General features: G+C 42.7%; 3 protein-coding genes across 4 annotated transcripts in view; 1 reads left to right on the forward strand and 2 right to left on the reverse strand.

Moving 5' to 3' along the window:
* hapln2 (hyaluronan and proteoglycan link protein 2) overlaps positions 1–5411 on the forward strand; it is a 5514-nt gene extending 103 nt beyond the window's left edge. The window contains exons 1-6 of one of the 2 annotated variants that reach the window (XM_061081513.1): positions 1–61; positions 830–934; positions 1167–1523; positions 2010–2126; positions 2199–2381; positions 4301–5411. The exon at positions 1–61 is cut by the window's left edge and continues 103 nt beyond it. In XM_061081513.1, coding sequence (XP_060937496.1) covers positions 853–934; positions 1167–1523; positions 2010–2126; positions 2199–2381; positions 4301–4578 — 1017 coding nt within the window. In that variant the 5' untranslated portion in view covers positions 1–61; positions 830–852 and the 3' untranslated portion in view covers positions 4579–5411. Of the gene's footprint in view, positions 62–654; positions 698–829; positions 935–1166; positions 1524–2009; positions 2127–2198; positions 2382–4300 lie in introns of those variants that run through there. The other variant, XM_061081514.1, reaches the window with a different exon arrangement.
* A 443-nt stretch (positions 5412–5854) lies between these two features.
* LOC133013843 (brevican core protein) lies at positions 5855–8748 on the reverse strand. Its single transcript, XM_061080928.1, is given in 7 exon segments — positions 5855–5907; positions 6028–6124; positions 6126–6232; positions 6323–6467; positions 6590–6672; positions 8119–8203; positions 8626–8748. Coding segments are annotated over 7 exon segments (693 nt in total).
* A 2649-nt stretch (positions 8749–11397) lies between these two features.
* Positions 11398–26218, reverse strand: part of LOC133013583 (vitelline membrane outer layer protein 1 homolog) — a 48387-nt gene continuing 33566 nt past the window's right edge. Inside the window, exons 4-7 of the mRNA XM_061080568.1 lie at positions 13608–14658; positions 12603–12715; positions 11690–11996; positions 11398–11481 (exon numbers count right to left, since the gene is read on the reverse strand). Of these exons, the coding sequence (XP_060936551.1) occupies positions 11479–11481; positions 11690–11996; positions 12603–12715; positions 13608–13817 (633 nt within the window). The 5' untranslated portion in view covers positions 13818–14658 and the 3' untranslated portion in view covers positions 11398–11478. The remainder of the gene's footprint in view (positions 11482–11689; positions 11997–12602; positions 12716–13607; positions 14659–26218) is intronic.

Consider the following 26218-nt stretch of genomic DNA (forward strand, 5'->3'; position numbering starts at 1 on the left):
TGTGGTCATGTGGGACAACGCAGGAGGACGAGTGGTCAACCGCATCTTCTCACTTCCTCAGGTTTGAGCCGTTGTTTTTTATCTTTATCCAGACTGTGGCCTTTCAGTTTCAGAGCACGATCAACGGATTTCGCGTTGAGGTTTTGTAAAGCTTACACTCAAAAGTAGCTCCGGCTTGTGCTTAGACTGTCTCTGCTTGTGTTCAAACTGTGCACTTGCACTCAGATATTTTATTGCTTCCACTCAAATTTCCTGTGCTCCTGCCTCAGCTCTTTTCCTCACATTGCTTCCGGGTGGACATCTCCTCTGAGCTTGGATATTTTCTTCTGTTCTTGGATTTTGTATCTGTGACAGAATCCCAGGCGTAGTGACAACATCATCCCGTCCTCGTTGTGGAAGATGTTGCTAACAACAGTGTTGCCATAACGTGCAGAAACCTGGTTTAAGTAACCACCCGTACGGGACTCTCGAGGAAGTGAAGCTAACGCGCCCACAACTAGGGTGGGAGGAATAAAGTTCTCAACACTACTCCTGGCATTCTATTGGTTAGGGAATTTCGAAAAACTTGTTGCACAAAAAGTCAAAGTGCAGAAGAAAAGAGCAAAGGAGAAATCAAACAAACAATAACGCTGGCGCTGGAGGTCAAAAGTGAAAGCGCAGAGTTTGAGCACAAGCAGAGCAAATGTAAGAAAAACAGGTGAAATCGAAAAAGTCCTGCTCTCAAATAGAAAAACCAAGCTCCTGTTGGAGAAGAAAAAACAGAGAAATATCTGTTATGAGAACAAAAAGAAAGTGGAACTTTGTTTTCTGTGTTTTCTTACCATTGCAGGAGTTTGGAAAGAGACGTCCTTCATGATGAACTGTGCTGTGGTTCTTCTGTTAACATCAAGCTGCTTCAGCTGGTCTGCAGCTGGAAACCTCCCCAGCAGAGCAGGTGAGTCCTCCTTCCTTCATATCGCTGTTTACATGTAACAGAACATATTACATCCACTATGTCATATATCTGCAATTCCACAACATCACCAGGAGTGTATGCAACTGTTCTGTTTTTCTAGATTTCTTGTAAACATATCTTTGCATGAGCTTGTTTAGAAAACATGATGTCCGAATAATAAAATGCTTTACGGCACAAACGCTGACACCTGCTGGTCGCTGTTTGTCTCTAGCGCCCAAGACGCTGAAGTACCTGATTGACCCGCCCGTGTACGCTGAGGTCACCGGCCGGAGGGGGGGCAATGTCACCTTGCCGTGCATTCTGAGAATCAAGCCCAGCCGCTACAGAGTGAAATGGACAAAGCTTGAGCCGGGACACTTGGGGCCAGAGAATATCATCATGATATCGAATGCCCTCGCCTTCAAGCCATACGGCCATCTTGGACCGCGGGCCTCTCTTCGAATGGCTCACACCATGGACGCCTCGCTGCAGCTGAGCCGTCTCGAGCTGGACGACGGGGGGGCGTATCGCTGTGAGCTTGTCAACGGCATCGAGGACGAGAGCGTGGTCGTAACGCTGACGATTGAAGGTAACTGGAGCAATGAGACCGGGAACTCAAGGAGCGTCTGGAGGAAGGTTGATCTGTTGAATTTGTCGACTGGTGTTAAATACGTTTGAAATGTTCCCACCATAGAATCTGTCTCGATCGCCCCCTGGTGGCTTAAAGATGTTTCTGTCACTTTCTCATCACACTGATGTTTGTTCACTTTTCTGGGAAATTTGCTTTAAATTAGTTGATGATATAAGACTGGGTTGAAAAGTCACGCTTGACAGCTGAGACTGCCTCGCGATTGGTACAGCATGTGTATCGACGGGACCTCGACGCCGTGACTCGATCCCCCGACCGCTACAGCACAGCAACTGGTTCCAAACGAGCATTCGTATCCATCTTTAAATATAGTCTATCGTTCCCACACCCACTCAGAGGGCGAGAGATCATCAGGGCGGAGGGTTTGTGTTTGGGATTCCCGTCTTTGATGAAAGACACAACTGACAAGATTGGTCCCATGTCTAGGTGTGGTGTTCCCATATCAGAGCGAGAGCGGACGCTACCGATTCACTTTCTATGAAGCCATGGAGGCGTGTGCTGAGCAGGACGGCTCGCTCGCCACATACAACCAGCTCTACAGAGGTACTGCACCAGCCACCAATCACTTTGTACTTTGTCTGCATCTCCCATAAGTCAGCATGTGTCCTCCTGCAGCCTGGACGGACGGCCTGGACTGGTGCAATGCGGGTTGGCTCCACGATGGAACGGTTCGATACCCCATCATCAACCCCCGACCTGTCTGCGGAGGAGAGCTGCTCTCCGGGATTCGCAGCTACGGACCAAAGGACAAACATCACGATCGGTTTGACGCCTTCTGCTTCACCTCTCAGACGTCCGGTGAGTTGACATTTCCTTACATTTATGCCCTAAAGTTGTATGATCTTCAGTTTTCAAAGCAACAATTTGGTTCCAGAGGTAAAAATCTCTTTTATTTTCTAAGTAGAGCTTTTGATCATCGGCCAGAATATTTGAGCCGTCCAAACTACGAGACTGTGAAACGATGTTAGGTTCTCCTGTGGAATCCTTAAGGCTGATATGATATCATCAGAGGTGTAAAAAGTACTGAAATATTGTACTCAAGTAAAAGTACCTTTACTTTGATGAAATTTTACTTAAGTACAGTTTAAAATGTACTTTAAAGTAAAAGTAACTTAGTTACTTCCAACTTGATGGGGGCCGCTCCTATACAGTGCAAAAAAGGACAAGGGGTCATAAATCCAATCCAAAAACAGTTATTTTTAATTAAAGGAGATCTTTACAAATTGAAGTGCAATGACATTAAACATGTCAAACATTAAACATTTAACATGTCAACACAACATTTAAGAACTTTTGGAAGGACATGTCAAGACATAAACCACATGACAGCTAAAATAAAAAGTTAAAATTCCGCTGTCCCACTGTATATTTAAAGTTTTGGTTAAACTTTGGTCCACCTTTCGAGCACTAGTCTACAAACTTCTTGTTGAGTTTGAGCAGCAGCTGATTTTCAAGGTGAGTAGAGCTCATCCGGGTTCACTTTGCAGTGAACAGCAGTCCAGCACAGCTGAAGAGTCACCCGCAAGCGGCCGAGGCAGGTAGGCCAGTAGGCTATTGAGTTTCAGGCAGTGTTGTGCAAGAACGACTTCAAAAGAACGTTCATTGAACACGTTCATTTTTATGAGAATGTTGAACTGAACGCAACTTAATGACATAAAATGAATTTGAACGGTGAACACGTTCATATTATCTGAGGTCAAGCTAAAACGTTACGTAATGTTTTCCTGCTCCTGAGGAGAGACGCTGTCTAAAACGAATGCTTGCACTATGTCGTTGCGATTGTTGTTGTGTTAATTTGAAAAGAAATGCAGTCTTACAGGGCGCAGCCCCTCCGCAATGGATCCCTGTGCAGTGTTGTGCCTGTCGCGCATATTTTCCACGAACAGTGAACTTTACGATCAGTTTTCATATGTTGAACGTGCACGTTAGGGAACGCCATCCACATTATGCAGCCTCTACCACTGCAGTGAGAATTGCCTTGCGCCCTGAACTATGTTTTTTTTTTACTCAGTAACGGATGTAATTTTCAATATAGCGAAGTACAATACTTTGGTTAAAATCTACTTAAGTGAAAGTAAAATTACCCATTTCAAAAACTACTCAAAAAATAACAAAGTACACGAAAAAACTACTCAATTACAGTAACGTGAGTAAATGTAATTCGTTACTTTACACCTCTGGATATCATCTGTGTCTTATGAAAAACTTGTCAAGGAGAAGCACTACAATACCCACAATCCCCAAGTGCAGTCTGTTGTTCAGCACAAGCTCGAAATTCATGTTGCCTACAATCGGATCAAACTCAGAAACTCACAATTTCTGCAAACTGGTGTTCCTGTGGTGACACAGTGTGTGTGCTCAGCATCGGGCTGACCTTTAGCAGCAGATGTGCGACAGTGGGACAGAGAGTAGGTTGACTGAGGACAATAAATCTGCTGGTGAGACATTTGAAGACAAAGTCATGAGTGGGAAAATACTTGGCTCCGTCCACTGGAGGCAGAAAACTGAGAAAACAGCTGGAGGTTTGTTTGTTTGTTTGTTTGTTTGTTTGTTTGTTAGCAAGATAAAACAAAAACAGTTGCACGGATGTGATATGGGTCAGAGAAGAAGTTAAATCAGTCCAAGTGCTACAGTTGAAAGGTTGACAGATGCCACATCCTGAACATCAGACGATACCAAGCAGCTGGGTGACATGTCGATCTCTCCTTGTCTCACAGGCTCTGTCTTCTACGCGTCAGGTTCCTTCTCCTTCGAGCAGGCCGGACATGCGTGTCAACTTCAGGGGGCTGAGTTGGCGTTGGTCGGCCATCTTTACTCCACCTGGCACTTCCAAAGCTACGATCAGTGCGACGGCGGATGGCTGAGAGACGGCAGCGTACGCTTCCCCATCAGCACCCCCCGCGGCCGCTGCGGCGGCACCCCCGAGGCAGGGGTGCGCTCATTTGGATTCCCTGACAAGACGACGCATCTTTATGGAGCCTATTGCTATAGGTAGCCTCGAATAACATCTAACGTCTCACTGTCAACAAGCGCAGATTGATTTCACGCTGTTATTTCCAGGACCAGCTGCAGCAAACGGTTTGAAGAAAGGCTCGTTCATGCTTCCTGAACGTACAAAAAGAGAAACGTACCTTTCAAACAAAGTAACTGTCACTTCCCAATGTGTCCGTTAGGTTGGCATAGTTGTTTATCCAATCATCCACTAGAGGGCAGCACAGAGTCCGTTTCCGTATATGTGTCTAACGTTGATCATGAATGTACCAGTTTTCCTGCGTCTTTTCACATTATCACAACAGGTTGTTTTCTTCTCACACGTGATATCAGGCTGCATCACTTCTCTGCGACTAATAACTAACTCATAAATGTCTTTGAATAACAAACGACCACCAAAGCAAGAAATCTCAGGTCTGACGCAGCAGACAACAACTGAAGTCAGACGTATGTGGTTATATTCAGATTTTCTACATTTAAGAAATGTCATTAAACATCAAATGAAGTAATTCTGTTCATCCTTCTTTTCTATGATTCATTTTAAAACAAGGGGTGACGTCGTGGTGGACACAGGTAAACAACCACGTGTGATTCCATCAGAGGAAACACTCACTGTAGGTCGGTTAAAACAGACTCACTGTGGCTTACTCTGGAAAACACCAGCTTCTGTGGATAATTGAAATGAATCATCCTTTTCTTAACCTGTGATAAATATAAACCTGCTTATTCTCTGCTTGTTTATCTCTTCTTGACCCGAAGCTGCTTCCTCTGACATCAAACTCTCAACTAATCACATGTGATTTCATTTATTCAATAAAGACATGTCAACATATCACACTGATTTGCCCAAAAAAATATTTGTGTACTTTTTACAAGTTACAGTCTGGTTGTGTTTGTGCAACAAGGTAACCACTTGTTTTTTAGACTCATAAAGTCACTGTGACCTTGGAACTTTGAACTCTAGTCAAACTGAAAACATAACGACTCCAGCCACTAGGTGGCGCCAGCACAGAGGCAGAGTTAAAGCGATCAGACATCGTGAGTTAAGAGTCATGAGATCCTGTTAGAAATACGACAACTTTTATACAGTTAAGTCCAAGAGCAAAAACTCTAGATTATAAAATTACATTTAATTCTCTACTTTCATTGGATTCATTTTTACTATATTACTAAATAGTTTGTGTTCATTATAGATTTATTATTCTCAACTGCTTTGTACAACCTATATATTACAGCACTTCTTTTACAAGTATATAAACAACTAGAAAATGTAATTACCACTACCACACTTTATTCTTGTAATATGTGACCTCGTCTTCTTCCACTGAGCGGGCTGGAGGGACAACAAGTTCACAATCATGTTTTTTGTGGAGTGATGGCTGCTGCCTGTGTGCAGAGAATTTAACTGAGTGACTGTGACACACGTCTGAAAGTTGTCAATTCAAACACATACGTGGCGTGCAGGTGATCAGAGGCTCCTCCCACTGGCCGCCGGGCAGGCACTTGATCACCGGATTCAGCTTCTGAACCAAACCCTCCTCACAGTAGTACACCGCACCTTGGTGTTGGTCTCCGCACCTTGGTGTTGGTCTCGAAACCCAAACGCTTCTTCCCAAACACCTTCGCGTGGCGAACCTGCAGGGGCTCGCCACAAGAGGCTGTCGGTAGGAGACAAGATGGAGAGATGATCATGTGATCAAACACAAGACCTGCTCCAGGAAAGGTGCAGCTCCATCAGGTGGACTCACAGACTCCCTTCTTGCAGGTGTAGGACAGGTGGTAGTTGCACGGCACGTCGCTCCACTGGCCGCCATCGTGCCACACCTTCACCGGACAGTCCTCTCCGGACAGGAAGTAGCTGTCGGGCTGGCCTCGGTATCAGTTCTCATAGAGCTGTCACAGAGAGAGACGATCAAAACAACTTCACATGGATTCTGTTCTCATTGAGCAGTGATTCACTACGATCAGTAACTCGTCCGTCTTCATTCACAGTCGAGACGAACAGAGACTCTCACCAGGGGGTTACTGTCCGACCAGCGGAAGTCTCCCTCGATGGTTCTGTCATTCAGTCCGATCCACTGGTATTCTCTGTATTTGTCTAAATAAACATCAGAAGTTAAACAAGAAAACAAAACAGGGGTCACTGTATCAAAGCTATGTACAGTGATATCTATATCTATATCTACATATCTAGTCAAAACAGTTCAGACTGAATCCAAACTGAGATAACTGTTATGTAAAATGTACAAGACTCAATATACTGTTGTTTCAGTTTCTTTTGTTTGTCTTATTTTTGCACTCGTTTATTTTCCCATTCATGTGAGTGGGCCGACTGATCTCAGGCCTTCACAGCCGGTTGATCTGAGACATACTGGAACGAGTTGATGGACAGAAACAACTTGAACTCAGTACGAACGAAGCTGTTGTTTGCAGTTTGAGTCTCGGTCTGAACGCTCCATGGCAACCGCCCGCACGGGGAAACTCCAGCGCCACCAGAGGAATGTCAGATAAGAATCCTGTCGCCTCGCAGCCAGACCAAACACCAACCGTGACGTGTGCTTTAAAGTAAAGGGATGATTGAAGACATGAAAAGTCGCTGTTGTGTCTTGTCTGGATCCATTTGAGAGGCGTCGTTGTAAAAACAATCTCATCACTTGGGAGCATCTTCTGGATCAGAAAAACATGGACGCTGTGAATAAATGAGCTGTTTATGTGTTTAGAGAATTTAAACCACTAAATCTGCAGGATAGTGAAGAGCAAAGAAAAAGGATTAGGTGTGACAGGCAGATCAATCATTTGAAACCTGCACGTCAATCATAAAAATGTCTGAACTGTATAAAAAGGGATGTATTTAAATTGTTAAATTAGTTTATATTATTAGTTTTTCAGAGTCTCCAGGTGTCGTTCTCCTGGATCTTCCATTCCTGGAATTCATTTTTACGTTTATTCCCGATCACAGATTTGTGATCTGCTGCAAGAGAGTGATCTGCTGCAAGAGAGTCCTGAAGCGTGAAACCCAGTTAACAGTTAATATGAGTCAGTCTGCGTCATGACTGATCCAGGATCTGATTCGATTGATTGACTGAAATAATTGTTCAATGGTCGGCGCCCAACTACAGATGTTCAATGTCAGAGGAAGCTGGAAAACTGTAAAAGTGGTTGATTGTTTGATAAAGTTTTATATTATTCTTAAGCATTACAATTAATTTATTAACACTTCACTAAAATGAATCCTCGGCTGTTGTCTTCTCTCTCATCACGACACTGAATCACCTGTAAACCAAGATGGACGACGCTTCTCCACTTCCTCCCTCTATTCAGAAACGAACATCCCCCCCTGCTGGCTGGCTGCAGTGTAGGTCGAAACCCAATTAAAAACCTTACATTTAAAGCAGGTTAAAACTGATTAACTGATATATTATAGCCATTATAAATATTATACCAACATTTAATCAAAATCAACAAACTGAATTTTTTTTTCTGATTTCAGATTTTAAAATAAAACTATATTTCCAACCACTTCTGACGACAGTGTTTTACTCACTCCTCTGCAGCCAATAGCGGTCCGGCATGGTGTGGTGAAACCCCGCCCTGTCCACACACTCGATGGTCTGATGGCCATTAATTATCTGGAAAGCAAAACAAAGCAAGCGAGCAAAACAACGTATGGAAATCAAAATCAGCCGCACAGAGGGGCATCAGCCACACAGAACACAACACCGGCAGAGATGTTTTCTCGAACATACCTTTAAGGCCGCCGTCACTTGCGATCTTCAGCAGCTGATCTTCTTCTTGCACAGACATGCTGGATTCACCTGGTTTGTTGACAAATGGGTCCGACAAATACAGTCTGGGTTTGTGTTCGGTGTAAAAGTCATGTGACCGAGACAAGCGTCTTGACATGCGTAAAGCATGAGTCATAGCGGAGACGATCCGGTCATTTTTCAGAATAAAACACCGTTTTATTTTGAAAAATGACCGGATAATAAATAAAACAGAAAAACTTTAAGATGTTTATTCTTTCTGTGCGGCCCGGTACCAAATGACCCACGTCCCGGTACTGGGCCAGGGCCCGGGGGTTGGGGACCACTGTTGTAGAGGGACAACCTGAAAACTTTTTGTCTCTAGCCACTTGGTGGCGCCACTGCGGAGGAATACAAAAAAGCCAACCCATTGACCAAATGAAGAGAAACCTCACGAGCGATGAGTGAATGAGATGTGAACCTATGACGTGACGACACCAACTATGAGTGGAGGATGTTTCCTGATCCAAACATTAACGTTTCACATAAAGCACAGATCTGCTTCATAAAATGATTTCTGATTGATTTGTGTCACTGATGTTCAACCTGATAATGACAAACTCTGTTGTTTTAAGAAACGTATTGCTTTGGTTTTGTTGATGTGTAAATTCTATTTTGATATATTGATGATACTGTTGTGTTGAACAACTAGGACAACACATTGTGTGGTGAACATGTAAAGATGTGTGTTTGTGACTCACTACGAGCTGCAGCAGCTAAACTCTGGATCATAACTGAACGAACTGTCGCTCAAACAACTGTCACCAGCACGAAAAAAAAACTTTAATACAAAAAGTACACAATGAAGAGCGAGACAGCACACTGTAAATAAACACAACACCCCCCCCCCTGGTGGCTGGCTGCAGTATAGGTCGAAACAACCGTGTTTTACTCACTCCTCTGCAGCCAAGAGCGGTCCGGTATGATCTGGAAAACAAAGGGAGAGACCAGACCAGACCAGTCCAGTCAAAACCAATCCAGTCCAGACAAGACCAGTCCAGTCCAGTCCAGACCAGACCAGACCAGTCCAGACGAGTCCAGACCAGACCAGTTCAGTCCAGACCAGACCAGTACAGTCAAGTCCAGACCAGTCCAGACCAGTCCAGTCCAGACCAGTCCAGTCCAGACCAGACCAGACCAGTCAAGACCAGTCCAGACCAGACCAGTCCAATCCAATCCAGTCCAGACCAGTCCAGTCTAGTCCAGACCAGTGCAGACCAGTCCAGTCCAGACCAGTCCAGTCTAGTCCAGACCATTCCAGTCAAGACCAGACCAGGCCAGTCCAGTCAAGATCAGTCCAGACCAGACAAGTCCAGTCCAGACCAGACCAGACCAGTCCAGTCCAGTCCAGACAAGACCAGTCTAGTCCAGTCTAGACCAGTCCAAGATAAGAAAAACAGTAGAATTATTTATGAATTTATGCATGAAATATGAAAAAGACAGCAGATAATTTTTTTCTCCAGTGAATTTAATGTTTCCATATTTTTCATTGTTTAAATTGTTGAGCATTATCTGCTTAAATTAATTATCTTTGTCGACAAACTCTATATAACCCAAAGGGAACACTTCAGAGACATGTTTATAATTGTAATGAAAACTTGTGGGAAATTTGAGATTACTCGAAATAAAACAACTTCATCACTTCCTTTGTGAAACATTCAAACTGAATTACATCATTCACATCTGAGACGTCACTTTTAGAAAAGAACAAATATCCGTTTGACCAGAACTTGAGGAAGTTAATTATCTTAATGATCTGGTCTGGAGGAACCAGACGTCTTCTCAGAGCCTTCAGCCCATTTGAGTCTGACAGGAAAGATTAGATCAGTTTTCAAGCAGGTGTCTGACAAAACCAATTTTTTTCCAAATTTATCCAAATTTATCAAGCAGCTCAGGCTGAAAATAACAGCAACATTTTGTCAGATTTAGCTTCAAACCATGTTTGAAAAACTGGTGTGTATTTTTGAGAGTCACTTTTTTGCACATTTACAACAATATTTGTCAACTTAGAGATATTTTAAATATTTAAATCCAAATGTTAAATGTAACACCTAAATGTGAAATGTTAAATCTAAATGCTAAATCTAAATCTAAATGTTAAATTTAAATCTAAATCTAAATGTTTAATTTAAATCTAAATGTAAATGTTAAATCTAAATGTTCAATTTAAATCTAAATGTTAAATCTAAATGTTAAATTTAAATCTAAATGTTAAATTTAAATCTAAATGTTAAATCTGAATCTAAATATAAATGTTAAATCTAAATATAAATGTTAAATTTAAATCTAAATGTTAAATCTAAATGTTAAATTTAAATCTAAATGTTGAATTTAAATCTAAATCTAAATGTTTAATCTAAATTTTAAATCTAAATCTAAATATAAATGTTAAATATAAATGTTTCGGGTGAAACTAAATATTTAACTAATATGCAAATTCAAATGCCGGTTACAGGAAGTAGTAAAAAAATAAAAGCTTGAGGAGGTCAGAGTGTGTTTGCAGTGGCAAATAACGAATAAATCTTATCCGGGGAAATGGACTAGTCTTGGACATGGATTATCGTGATATTAACTACATAAAATAACAAACACAGCTGGAGAAACTTTATTTGAAGAGTACTTTGAGCTTTTAGTGTCACTTTTATGAAGGATGCAGGACTTATGACCTGTAGCCACTATAGCCAGCCACAAGGGGGCGCACTTTGCCTCCACCCAGTACACACTCCTGCCGGCCATCTGCAAACATGTACAGACAGACAGACAGACAGACAGGCAGGCAGGCAGGCAGGCAGGCAGGCAGGCAGGCATTATTATTTTATATATAATATTTTAAAGATTAACGTTTGATCATTTATTTTTGATAACCAAATTTAGTGAATGCCTACAGGCACACCAGCTTATGGTATCACTCCTAACCATTATTGCACAACAACTCTGATCTCAGTGTTTGTGTTTTTAAAAAAAGGAAATGCAGCTTAATCAGAGACTTGAAGTTCTGAGAAAAAACGTGACAGAAAAAGCAGCTTTATTATTTTTTATTATTTCTCATTGTTTAATTCAGGGTGACGGAGGAGGGGCGGACCAAGCAGCTCATCTGTCAATCACTGTCGATAAAAAAAACATAAAGCACAAATTCAGAAACTGCAAAGAACAGAGTCACAGGATTATGAACAAAACAACATTTCAATAATGTCACAACCGTCCTTCAACTGTTAAACCAAACTGTGCTTTTTCTCGATTCCATTTACAAGTTTTATAACATTGGCAGATGTAATTACTCTGAGTCTCTCAGCTCTTATGGGCATGAATTACCTTCTGGGCTCTGGCACAGCAATGGAAGCGCACGTCGTTGAGGCTGGAGTCGTCCAGGCCAGACTGGTATTCCTCCATCTTGGTCTCGATGCCGCAGATTCCTCCCTCGCCACAATTCTGGCTCCAGTGGCCGTACTCCCCCCAGTCCGTGCCAGTGCCCTCCAGCGTGGGGTTGCTGCTGCAGCGGAACTTGATGTTGTTGACGGCTGTGTCGTCACCGAACAGGCCCTGATGGGTCTCCACGCGGAGCTGGAAAGAGCTGAGCACGCCACTGGGGCAGTACTGAGGGTTTGACCAGTCGCCGAAGCTGGGGACGAGAGCAGGAAACACAGCAGAGTGAATCAAATCTGAATAGGAGCCAAGGTTTGGTTTGAAACATTGATAAAAACCACCTCAGAGACTCAAAGAAATAAAGAGTTTCTGCTGACAGTTTAATTTCTGTCCAACATCAGATTCCCTGCTGCTAAATACCAGCTCTCCACACAGGGACAGCTTTATTTTAAAGAAATTAAAGTAAGAAAACCATGTGATAACGTGACAGAGCAGTTTATATAATGTTTTTGTCATGCTACAACTGAATATCAGGGAAAACCAGGTGTATTTACATGGATTTTGATACTTATATACATACAAATACAAATCACTACTATTAAAAACGTAGTATTACATCAAACTGCAGATTTGATGATTAAAATACATGACAGTTATACTGGTTTATAACTCATCTTCAAACACATTTTGACAAAGCTATCTTTTCCCTTCCTTTTCCCTTAACTTTCACCAACTAAAGTTATGATTAAATATTCATATTTTAAATGTTTTATATTTTATTTTGATAACCCCATTTATTGAATGCCGAAAGGCACACCATTTTATGGTATCAGTTTTAATGCATTATTGCACAACAACCTACTAGCCAGTGTGAGACTCCACAGAGTACAGGAAACTCCGGTTCCCGTCTTTCCCACATATGAGGCGGATTCCGTTCATGGCCGTGTCGTCAGAGCCGTACTGGTTGGACTCCACCTGAGGAAACAGAGTTCAGTTCCCAGAAGCAGATCAGATTAGAACAGTTTTTATTTGTTCAATTGCTGCACCAGCAACAAGGGCACATGATGTCACAGGTCACAGCAGGTGAAGAGCAGTGTAGTATCTGGTACAACAGGAAGTAAATGCATCTCTGGTTGTTGTAAATTGTTCTCTGTACATAATCAGGATTCTTATGATCATTCGTTAGGAACCAGTTAATCCTCATGAATGCAAACACAGTTTCCCAGTATAAATGATCTCTGACAGGACAATTAAACAAAGGGGGAACTTTTACCTTATTTCATTTATTCAGCTTTTTGCTGAGTTCACACAGATGTACGTCCCATTATGTTGGAATCATACAAAGTGACGTGTCTCTTCACAGCCAGTTTGAGTCAGAGGGACAATTCCATTACTTAATGTGGCTTTGTGAAACAACGTGAAGCAACGTGAGGAATGAAAAGCTGCAAGGTCGAATCTCTGATGTATTTTCTATTTTAAAAGTTTCCTATTTTACCTTCAGGATAAGAAAAACACAACTCACGAAAATTATAAAAATCAAGAAAACACTCAAACCAGCGAGAAAATTATGTTCTGAAAATAATGTTCCACATTGAAGGTCAAAATTTGTCAAATAACCAAATCATGATTATTTATATATAAGTCATGATTCGGCAAAAGAAAAAAAAATTATTTAAAATCAGATTTACGGACGAGGGGAATGTCTAAAGGCCTTCAGCTTTTCAGCCAGTGTACTTCATGGAAAGCTAAAATTAGTATTGGACTAAGCAATGGAAAGTTATTTATTTATTTTTATTTTATTTGCCTCAGTAGGTTTAAGTTAGATACAAAAATAACAGTGATGTGTGATACAAATCAATGTCTTTACCCTGATACTGAAGCCAACAGCAAAGAACTGATCAGGACACATCTCGGGCCACGTCCAGTTTCCAAACTGCTCTCCGTTTGCCACAGTCAGAAGAGATCTGTACGGCCGGCTGGTAAAGGCCACACCAGCTCTCTGCAGGAAGTTCTTCTCCTCGCACAACCCCACGGACAACACGGCCAGCACGGCCACGGTGCCGAGCAGACTCGCCATGTCGACAGCAGTGAGTGGAAGGTTTCAACGGGAAAAGCCAGCTAACGACTACCGGAGGGGGTTCAGCCTCAAAAAGCTCTTATATAGTTTACGTGTTGATCGCGGAACAGACAACTCGTATCAGCGTGAATCATTTACAGAGACCCAGGCCGGCGTGGGAATCACCAGCTGCTGCTGGAGAACGAGAAGGTTTTTCTGACGCCAGGTTCCACAGGATTCTTATTTCACTAAAGTCTTACATCCATGAAGTGGATTTGATGTGAATTTAACATTTCTGCATCTCCAGAGAGCTCAGAATCAGTGGGTCACTTAAAATCAACCTGTCAGGGATTGTTATCGTTCAACAGCAACAGTAGAAGATCACTCAGAGAGAACATTTCTCCACCAAGGCCCAACAGCCCCGAAAAGTTCACAGACACATAGATAACAGTTCCCTTAATGTGCCTGATTTTTTTCATCAAGATCCAGGAATTGTTCCAATGGAAATGATTGGGAAAATGTTGAAAACGTTTCATCTTGCAATGTTAAAGAAAGTGAAAATAAATTGATCCTGATCCACACCAAAGCTTCTTTTCTGATCCATTTCAAATCCTACCAAAAAGTTTCATTGAAATCCGTTCATGGTGGAGGTAAATACATATATTGAATGTTATATTATGTTATAACAGCTGAGTGAATAAACAAAATGCACAGAAACTATTCATGCTCGTGCACAGTTTTATTCCAAAGTGAATATTACAAGTCACAGGTCTGACAACGTGCTGTAAAACCTGGAGTGTAACAGCATGTGACGTTCCCACGAGGCCGTTTGTCTCCTGACACACGAGTCAAACACAGCGAACTGAAGGACAAAGAGAAAATAAAGCTGGTTCATTTTATTTCATTATTTATTACTGATAATTAGAAGGTGAAGTATGAGAATGACAAAACCAAGACGAATAAAATTGGGTTATTTAAATATTACAGAGATAATGAAATTTCATGAAGAAACAAACCTGAGCGTAAACCAGAATAATTATAGAACAGAGAAGAAACAGGAGAATTGTGTGCAAACTTTATTTATATAGAACCTTTCCTGCAGATTAGTGCAATTCAAAGTGCTTCACATATGATTGACAATATGATGATAAGACAAAAAGCAAGAAAATAAACAATAAAAAACATTTTAAAACAATTTGATGCTAATGCTTGCAGTAAAATGGTGAGAAAGATATAACATTAAATTAATAAATAGAAAAATAAAACGAAATTATCTTTTCTAATCAGAAGAAGCAACTGTTTATAAATGGGAGCTGAACAATGATGTGAGGGTGACCAGTAAAGTCTAAAAATCAATTCTGAACATGACTGATAGAGTTTTTATTCCATCATCACAACTGCAACTTTCCTTGGTTCAAGAAAAACTAAAAACTCTGAAAGACATGACGACGTTTGTCCTTGTCTGTCAACTGGGCTGAAGTCAAACCTGAAACAAGACAAAGAAGGTTTCATGAAAAACAACTTGTTCACAGTCTGGTTTCTTTCAGCCTCTTTACTAAAAAGTACAGAAAAGTGACGGGTTTCACAAACTACGGAGCCCCCCAGGGGACACGGGGGGGAAAAAATGATGGGTGATAAAAAAAAAAAAAAAAAAAAAAAAAGAACGGACTTTCTCAAGATCTCGAGATCTCGAGAAACTTTAGGACAATGTACATCCGGCGGAGCACCACAGAGCAGGGAAGCCGAGGCTGAGCGGCTGCGGGGACAGTCGCCTTACTCGCGGAAGTGGGCGACTGTGCATCGATACAGAGACATAACAGGATCGATCCATGTTTTCTGCTCCGTTCATTGTGTTAGCGATGTGCTGCTGCTGAATAATTATTATAATTACCAGCGCTGCTCCAGGATCAGAACAGACGCTCATTAAAAGTCCGGTCGTCCTGTGTGTGTCGGACTCTGCTTCCGCCTCACTTTACAATTTAACAATAAACACCAGCACTGATCACAAGTTATTAGGACACCTACAGGACTGATGTTTACTTTGTGTTTGTTTGAGCTCATGAAACACATGTTTAAACACTGTTCGCACGTAGTCCTCCGCTCCACACAACACGAGACGTAACGTGACGCGCACAGTACAGGACCTTCAGCATTAAAGTGACGGAGCGATCCGAAGTCATGATCGGTCATTATCGGATAATAACTAAAAAATACATGTGATTATCAGTTTTAGTGAAAAGGAACAGACACACGCACACACACCCCACACACACACACAAACACAGTCTCCCATGACAGACCCTGCAGTCAGAAAGGATCTTGAGAAAGTCCATCCTTTTTTTATTTTTTTCACCCATCATTTTTTTTTCCCAATGTCCCCTGGGGGGCTCCGTAACAAACCTCCGCCCCCACCAGAAGTAAACTGCTCCACCTGCAGCTGCACAGAGGCCCACGAAGAAGAAGAGGATCCCCACTGTCAACTTCACACATTTCAGATTAGATTAGATTTCTTTATTTATCCACACAACGGGGAAATTCACTTGTTACAGCAAAAAGAGAAAAACAGAATTTAAATAACAGTGCCGAAGCAACAATAAAAAAAGAAAGATCAAAATATATACACTACTAAACTAAACATAATGAGAGTAAAAATATACAGAAAACAAAAACAACCTGCAAAACAGACACTGTGCAAAAGCAGGTACTGGGGAGAAAGTGGAGTGATGTAAGTGTTATTGTAATGAAAACAAAAGTATTATAAGTAATATTGCAACAGTAGTGACCATGATACAGAAAAAATAATTAAAAGTAAGTGACCATAATATAAATAATACTACAAGATAGTATAAAGGAAAATATAAATATTGCAATGTAACCATTATAAGTGACCATGATATAAATATAGATGTAAAGTGTTGAATATTATTGTGCATAGTAGTGATCTGAGTAAAAAAATAAAAAATAAATAAGAAAAATAAAAATACAAATACAGCTATGGTGAGAGGTTGAGTGGAGATAAAGATAATAGACAGGGACTACAACATTATCAGGTGGTGCTGGTGTTGTAGAGCCTGACTGCAGCCGGGATGAAGGACCTGCGGAACCTCTCCTTCTTACACCGTGGGTGTAACAGTCTGCTGCTGAAGGAGCTGCTCAGGGACCCCACATTGTCATGTAGGGGGTGAGAGGTGTTGCCCATGATGGACGCCAGCTTGGCTAACATCCTACTATCCCCCACTTCCTCAATGGAGTCCAGAGGACAGTCCAGGACAGAGCTCGCTCTTCTTATCAGTCTGTTGAGCCTGCTCCTGTCTCTGTCCGTGCTACCCCCCCTCCAGCAGACCACAGCGTAGAAGATTGCTGAAGCCACCACAGAGTCATAAAAAGTCCTGAGGAGAGCCCTGCACACTCCGAAGGACCTCAGCCTCCTCAGCAGGTGGAGGCGGCTCTGGCCCTTCTTATAGAGGGCATGTGTGTTGTCGGACCAGTCCAGTTTGTTGTTGAGGTGAACACCCAGGAATTTGTAGTTCTCCACCACCTCTATGTCCAATCCCTGGATGTTCACTGGTGTTAAGTTGGATGCTTTTTTCTGGAAGTTCACGATCATCTCCTTCGTCTTGCTGGTGTTCAGCTGAAGCTGGTTGAGCTCACTCCAGCTGACGAAGTCTGTGATGACCGCCCTGTACTCCAGGTCATTCCCCTCAGGAACACATCCAATGATGGCTGTGTCATCTGAGAACTTCTGGATGTGGCAGTGGGTGGTGTTGTGGGTGAAGTCGGAGGTGTAGAGGGTGAAGAGGAAAGGGGAGAGCACCGTACCCTGAGGGGCACCTGTGCTGCAGAGCACCACGTCAGACACACAGTGATGGAGCCTCACATACTGTGGTCTCTTGGTGAGGTAATCCGTTGTCCATGCAGCCAGGTGTTGGTCCACTCCCACGTTCTCCATCTTCACTTTGAGCAGTGAAGGCTGGATGGTGTTGAATGCACTTGAGAAGTCAAAAAACATGACCCTCACAGTGTTCCTGCTGTCCTCCAGGTGTAGCAGGGATCTGTGCAGCAGGTAGGTAACTGAGTCATCCACCCCAATCCCAGGCTGGTAAGCAAACTGCAGGGGGTCCAGCTGTGTGCCCACCAGCAGTCGTAGGTGTCTCAGGATAATCCTCTCCATCGTCTTCATCAGGTGAGAAGTCAGGGCAACTGGCCTGAAGTGGTTAGGCTCCTTGGGGCGCGGCGTCTTCGGCACCGGGACCACACAGGAGGTCTTCCACAGGGCTGGGACTTTATCCAGGCTCAAGCTTAGGTTGAACAAATGCCTGATCACACCACAGAGCTGGTCAGCACAGTCCTTGAGCAGTCTTGGGCTGATACCATCCGGGCCCGGGGCCTTCCTTGCCTTGATCTTCTTGAGTTGGCTTCTCACCTGATCATCTGTTATAGAGAGGGGGGTGGAGGATGACTGGGGTGGGGGTGTGGGGGTGAGGAGTGGTGAGAGTCTCAAGGGGGGATGATGATCTGGAGATAGGGTGGGGGTTGGCTGGTGGGGGTCAGGTGTCGAAGGTGGCAGGCTGAGGAGGGGAGGGGGAGGGGGGGCTGGCCAGGAGAGGTGTGAAGAGGGGGCAGGGGGGGGGGAATCAAATCTATTGAAGAACAGATTCAGTTCATCTGCCCAGTCCTTGTCCCCGCTGGGTTGTTGTCTTCCCACACCTTTTCCGTGGCCTGCAATGGTCTGCAGCCCTCTCCAAACGTCCCTGGCGTTGTTCTGCTCCAGCCGCTTCTCCAGTTTCTTCCTGTAGCTGTCCTTCCCCTTCCTGATCATCAGCCGGAGTTCCTTCTGGACTCTGTGCAGCTCCTCTTTGTCCCCCGATCTGAAGACCCTCTTCTTCTCGTTCAGCAGGGCCTTTATCTCGGGGGTCACCCAGGGTTTGTTGTTGGGAAAACACCGTACCAGCTTGGAGGGCACAGTGTTCTCCTCGCAGAAGTTAATATAGGTGTCTATAAGAGAGAGAGACAAACAAAATAAGGCCTTCTCAAACAAAATAAGGCCTTCTCAGCTCGGGGGCCCCTGCAGACACCTTCAGATTCTCTCCATCACATTCTCCTCTTTGTCGTGCGTGTTCTTTCTCCTCCTGTCACCGTTACCTCAGATTCACAAACCTCACACGTCAACAGCAGCCGACAAACCGAATCATTGTTCGTCTCCGCTGTTGATTCACTCACGACGGAGGAGGTAGCGGCTCTGGCATGTTTGGACTTAAAAGCAGGAGACTGCGTGAATTGAGCTCCATTCTTGCACACATATTCAAAATGGGAACAGGGAGACAAAACCCAGACTGGAGAATAAGCAGCCGTGTGTAGAGGAGCGGCAGCTGGAATGCTGAGGCGACAGGGACACCAATAGACAAGCTGGCGAGGAGTTGGTGCTGGATGATGGTGTAAAGACTAATGAGGGAATCTGAAGCAGGTGAGCAGGTGTGTGTGGAGATCAGGCGATGTGGAAACACAGGAAGACATCAGGGACGAGTGCTGGACATGGGGAGAACAGCAGGATTGGAATTTCAATAGAAATCTTGCTGGCATCAGATTCGCTCGGGTGCAGATTCTGTTTCCCCGTCGATATGTTTAACCTCAACTCGAACCGAACCTCGGTCGCTTCCTGACCTCTTATGTTTGTCAGCATCCGAGAACTGGAATTCAACGTTTACCATAAAACGCAGCCGGGGGGGAAGACACAATAAGCCCGAGGCTAAACCGACAGCGACTACATGAGGACCTGCACCCGACTCGTCCCCATCACAGCCAGTTGTGTCACACCGGGCTCATCTTAATATCATCCAACCTGCAGCTTACGTGGAATCTTAATGTCAGCCACAGTTCAATGAAATGAAACCATAATTATAACATAGTGTGATATTGTCGGCGTGTATTATTTCTAGCCCCCACATGATCTCCCCAAAGCATGGATGGATGGATGGATGAATGGATGGACATTAGGACCCATAGCTAATTACACCATAACTTACTTAAATATATATATAAATAGAAAGAGAGAGAATAGATAATATGTATTGAATAAAATATCGAATACATATGTAGAAATAAATAGGATAAGATGAAATACAATATGATACGATGAAATATGATTAAATACGATAAGATATGATACAATTTATACGATACGATATGATTTGAAAATCTTTTACAACTTTATAATTACTTTTGGGGAATTTGCCATGTATTACAGCATCAAAGGGGGGGTTGTGAAAATAGAGACTCCAGTAAAAACAATAAAGATAATAACAATAGGAGATTTTAAAAGGTGATCTTAGTGATCTTTGGCTCCCCTCCACCACTAAAGTCCAAAAGAATCTGGAAAAGAGGATTCTGTCCTATCTCCTATAATTGAGCAAAAATTGTCCAATCCTGAGTTTTATAGTCTTGTAGTGTTTTGCGTTTTTCATGCCATATTCTCCAAAGCCCACGTACTTCCCGACCCGGGAGTCGTACAAGGTGTTGAGCTTCATGTTGAATACGTTTTTCACCACGAATACCACGTCCATGATGTCGTCTCCATACTCACAGTCACATATCCCCTGAAACACAGGAAAGTCTTCAGCATAGCAAAAGGACTTGGTATTGCGTTGCACTATTGTAAATAATATAAATGTACATATATAAACACTTTTGGAAAGATGAAGTGTTGGGGGGGACCCCAGTGATCTGAGTTTTCAACAAAGAGCCATAAAGGAGGCCTTCACGCAATGCTGAGACCAGCCTAGAGTTTCTCCTCTAATAAAAAACCACATGGAGATAAGATGTGGGAGCAAATCACTTCCTGGGTCCTTCCAAGGACCCCACTGTAAGCCGCTCCTTGAGACTTGACTTCTGACCTTCAATTGGCTAATAGCCAGCTGACCCCCCTTCTCAAGGAGGCTGGCCTCTTTGAGAAGGTACAAAAGGTGCTGAGCTCACAGAACTCTTCCTCCAGTGCTGACGTTGCAATTAGGCCTCCTGGGGTCTTACTACACGACTCAGCAAGCTAATGGAGGCGATAAGACGTTTATTTGAATTTATTCCATTTCTTCTTTTATCTCAGTCGACGTTTTATTTTGATAGGACTTTTTGCTGTTTTAACTTGAAGGACAGATACAGGAAATTGCTAGCGGGACGAGCTCAGACATTTCCCCCACGGACTTTTATTCTTTTTCCACCTGATCTACAACGGCTACAAGCAGCCGCACGTTCCTGTAAGGCAGCACGATCTCCGCTGCTGCAGAAGAAGACGAAGCTTCATCCCGTCACGGAGCACGACTGATCGGCTCCTGCTCGGCCCAGCTGCGGAGCTCACGGGAGCTCGCCTGAGAGACTACAAGCTATTCACTGAACTTCCGGGATATTCGCGCCAACGCGCATGCACCCCACAAAACTATGGTTACAGTAAGAGAGCTTATATTGTCTGGGCAGATGTTAGTCTTAATACGTAGCGTATTGTTTAATACCTGAGTGTATTTGTTTGCGGGACCTCCGTGTCTCATTGTTTTAGCGGCGACGAGCCGACTACTTCCGTTTCCGGTTACGGCCGTGTTACAGTTTTTAAGCGCCGTGACGAAGCGTCTCCGGCTGCACTGTTCCCGTCTGAACAATTTTACAGAGATTTTACCGGTCAAACTTCAGCACACAACGCGGTTTGGGTGCTGAGTGGTAAGGTTACTGTAAACTTGTTTCTGGCGGTATTTTTAAAAGCCTCTTTGTCCTCTCCTTACATGCAGTGTTCGAATTACGTGGGAGCCAGAGGGGGCTGAGCTCCCAGAGAGTGAGGACTAGCTCCCATGAAAGCAACAAAGTCAAAAATCTGAGGGGGTCTCTCATATCTGAAGTAGGGGTGCAACAATTAGTCTACAAAAATCGATGACAAAAATAGTCGAATTTACTCGTCAAAGAATCGTTGGTTACGTCATAGCGCGTGTTTCTCGTGCCGTGCAGCTGAACTAAAAGTCGTTTTTCCGGAGGTGCTGATGGAAGTAGCTGAGGAGTGAGCCATCTCGCTTCCTTTCTATCTCTGAAAGCCGTGCATGTGCAATAGCGACAGAACATGGACCAATGGGTGCGTCCGTTCCAGCGTACCAGGAAGTCAGCGGACCTGCTCTGCATGGAAGCAGGACACGCGCATGTGAGGAGGAGGCACGTGTGACATCGTAACGAAGACGATGCGGACTCGCCTCAGTAAGATGTTATAGTATATGAACGTATATACCTGTGTAAACCTGTGCGCAGTATTCTAGAATCCATTACAAAAATATGGTTTCAACTTTTTTTTAACAATTTTAAAAGCGTTATGTTATCCTATTGCCTGACAAACATCTTTTTTTTTTTATCACAATTATTTAGTCCGAAGAAGACTGTAGTTTGGTTTGTGGATGTTTATATTGCTGTTATTTTCCCTGTCATTTTTGTTAACAGGAAAAATGGAGTCTTGATTTTAAATTCATATTTTTTTATTAGCACTTTACCTGTCCTTGGTTTTAAATTGAAAAAAGCTTGATTTTTCTTTTCTTTTCTTTTGTGTCAACAGTACCCTTATATGCAGCAAAGTTTATTAAAAGAAATTTTTTATTAATGAAGTATTGACCTTTTAATGTCTTTATTTTCAGTCATCACAGGCCTTGAACAACCTCAAGCAAAATTTAAAAGCTGTTTGTTAAATAAGAGCAATTGAGAATTTGTGTCATTCATAATGACAATAATAATCAGTGACTAATCGACTATCAGAATAGTCGTTAGATGCAGCCCTGATCTGAAGGTGTCTGCCATATGTGACATTGTAATTTAATGTTAAATAACGCTCATTATCCATCCCTGTGTGGTCTCTTACCATTAAGACGTTAAATTAAAATAGGATACCATACCACGGGACATAGCCAGACCGTAGCCTACCTGACGCCCATGAACGCAGCATGACTGCACTTCACCCCCACACCACTAGGCTGGAGCAAATCGCATAGTAGACATAGTAGCATAGTAACAATTTGACAGGTCATAAAGTCAGAAGAAGAAGTCGTGTGCTTTTAGCTTAACATGCTTTTGAGATAAATACATCTACATCTAAAAGAAACATCACGGTCAGTTATGCCACTGAAAAAAAGGCCACCGGCGCCGAATTAATATTCGGCCCTGACAAGTTTCGGGTTAACAGCCAAAAAAACTAAAAATAGTAGAAGATTTAGGATCAGAAAATATGGGTTTCCTCTTCGATTTGGCAGTAATGAAATGAAATATATATGGACTATTACAATCAATAATATATTGAAATTAATTAAAATAAATCAATTTCTGTACAAAAATGTCTCTGTCTGTTGTGTGCGTGCGTCAAGTTATAAACAGCCTATGCCTACCGTGCGCAAAAGCGCTGCTCGCGCCTAGGCTATTTAATTGTATAGCCTTGGTAGGCTTTGTGCGCGGTGCGCCAACTTTTTTATGAGATAGAGACCCCCTTAGAGACAAAAAGATAATTCGAACCCTGCTTACATGTTCTCTCTCTCTCTTCTCCTGAACCTGTTTACACAAACGTTCTGATCTGTATATACAGTTCATGTCACATAGATAAATCTATACTTAGAGAGGCTGAACACATCTGGAAGCAATTCGGCCCCAAAGCCAAGCAGAGATAAGAAATTCTCTTTGTCTGAAAATCCCTTTGTGTAACTCATGTGGCGGTCGCCATTGTGAGCTCAGGCCACATGGTCAATAACATAAACTCCATTTTGGAAAACGTTAAGTTAAACCACCATTTTGAGAGTCTATAATTGCCACGCCTCCTCTCTCTCTCTCTCTCCTCCCATTTTGGCTCTAACTTCCAAAGCGGCTCCGCCATCTTGTTTGTAGTCAAACCACCATTTTTTTTTTGTGATCAACTTTTTATTTTACTGAGAAATGTAGCAAGGTACAGATCAATGTTACAGTAATCAATAACAAAATATATATTCACATGAACTCATACCTGTCAATGTATATAGACACACAAAGGTAAACAATAAAGGAAAAATAATAACTAGGATTAAGTCAAATAATAAAATAGAAAAAATATATATATATGAAAATATTAAATAAACAAACACAAATATACAATATGTCATTAATACAAAAACAATAACATATGTATGTAATAAAATCACAGGGAAATAAAATAAAATAACATAAATGAATAAAATAAAATAAAACTACCCCAAACACAAACCACTCACATCCCGGATCCAGCTTCCTAAAGAAACCTTAATCACATATTACAGTTGAAGCGCACGGAGGACAGTTAGGAGCGATTCCCAGGCCTTTATAGCGGATTCTTTGGCTCCATGTACTCGAGCTGTTGACATTTCTAAATAGACAATGTCCAAGTATGTTAAAATCCATGCTCGGAAAGAAAGTGAGTGTGGAGGCTTCCAGCGTGTAGCAACAAGTTTTTTTGCAGCAGTGAATCCCGCCAACAACGCTTTACTCTCGTCCAGGGTCAAACCCAGTCCTGATAAATCATTTAAAATGAATGTAGCAGGCAAACAAGGCAACTTAATATTAAACAACTTAGATAGATTCAAGGAGATCATTTTCCAAAATTCTGCCACTGGTGTACACTCCCAAAACATATGAAAAAAGCTGCCGATCGCTTTGGAGGAACATAACGTACATGTAGAATCATTTATAACTTTCATCAGATGAAGCCTTCTAGGAGTAAAATATACTCTATGTATATAATTATAGTGAATTTGTTGATGGTCAGGATTTCTGGATGCTAACCTCACATCAACCCATACTCTATCCCAGTCAAATGTAGTCTTCAGATTTGGAATATCTTTTCTCCATATTTTATCTAATGCCAGAGGTCTGTAAGAGTGTTGCAGAACAAACCAATAAAGTCTTGAAAAAAAATCACTCGTGCCTCCAGCAGAGTCAAATAATTTGCGGATTGGGTGTGTTTCAAGAGGGCTCTGCAGAGAAATACCACTGCTTTGTAAAGTAGATCGCAGTTGCAAATAAAAGAAAAAAGAGGTACGCATTACACCATATTTAATACAAATGTCCTGAAAGGAAAGTAACCCTTCTTTCCCAAAGATATCCTTAAGTGTGTAAATGTTTTTCCTTTCCCAGTCAGGAAAACGAATGTGTTGGCCTCCAATCAACAATCTATCGTTGCTAAATATCGGGGAATGTGGGCCCCATCCAGAAGAGCAACCAGCTATCTTCTCCACCCTCCTCCAAACAAATAACAAATAACAAATCCTAGGGCCAAATTTTAAACGACATTGTTGGACTGAGATGTTAGAATGTAAAAAGGTAGCAAACGAATATGGTGCTAGTATCTGCTCCTCCAGAGCACGCCATGATACCTGAGCGTTAGGTCGGAACCACGTTAATAAAGGTCGAAGTGTAAAGGCCCACTTATAAAATTTAAAGTTCGGGAGAGACAAACCACCAGCCTGTCTCTCCCACTGCATTGTAGTGAGATTAATGCGGGATCGTTTACCTCGCCAAATAAATGTTGTTATAGCCGATTGTAATTTGCACCAGTATTGCGGGGGCGGAGGAAGGGGGAGCATCGAACTCACAAAGTTAACTCTGGGCAGAACATTCATTTTAACTATAGCTACCCTGCCACGAAGTGAATTTGGCAGACCAGACCACCTGCCCAGATCTGCAACGATTTTATTAAGCGTATTACCAAAATTGTTTTTAGCTATTGTCTGTACAGAAGAATAGATATCTATCCCCAGATAAATAAAGTTTTTAGAGACTGGAATGGATGCAGGGATAGAAACATTACACATGGCCTGATTCAAAGGGAATAACGCTGATTTCTGCTGTTGGGGGTGAGGTCCTGAGTGACCATCAAACAATAGGTTGTAAATACTTGAGGCCTACAAGGCCCAGCTGAAACCAGTTCAACCAGTTTCAGTCTTAATTCACACCTTCTCTAGACAGCCTGGAGCCTCGCCTTGGTGGGGGAAGCATGTCCTGAACCCCCACTGTGCCCCCCTCCAGCAGGCCCTGGTGGGGAGATGTTGCAGGCCGCTCTGCAAAAACCTAAATGAGACTCTGAAACGCCCACTGAGGTCGAATCCCCGCCCACTAAGGACGGGACCCTGACATTCTCATTGGATGAGAGCCAACTGAACCCTCTGACCACTTCCTGAGGAAGCAGGAAGTCCTCAGGTGGTATAAGAGTGCTGAGGTCCCAGAAATCTCTCTCTCTTCACTCAGATGCCCAAGCAACAACAGAACCCCTCCGGGGTTCTACTAGTTAACTCGGTATTTTTAAGAGACTCTCTTTGTCCTCCTATTTTCCACGCTGCTCAAGTTGTTTTCTGACCTCAAGAGGTCTAACCACACGACTCAGTAACTAAGGAGGCGATTAGACATCGAAACAGGAAGTG

Source organism: Limanda limanda, chromosome 11, assembly GCF_963576545.1.
Source record: "Limanda limanda chromosome 11, fLimLim1.1, whole genome shotgun sequence".
Classification (NCBI taxonomy): domain Eukaryota; kingdom Metazoa; phylum Chordata; class Actinopteri; order Pleuronectiformes; family Pleuronectidae; genus Limanda; species Limanda limanda.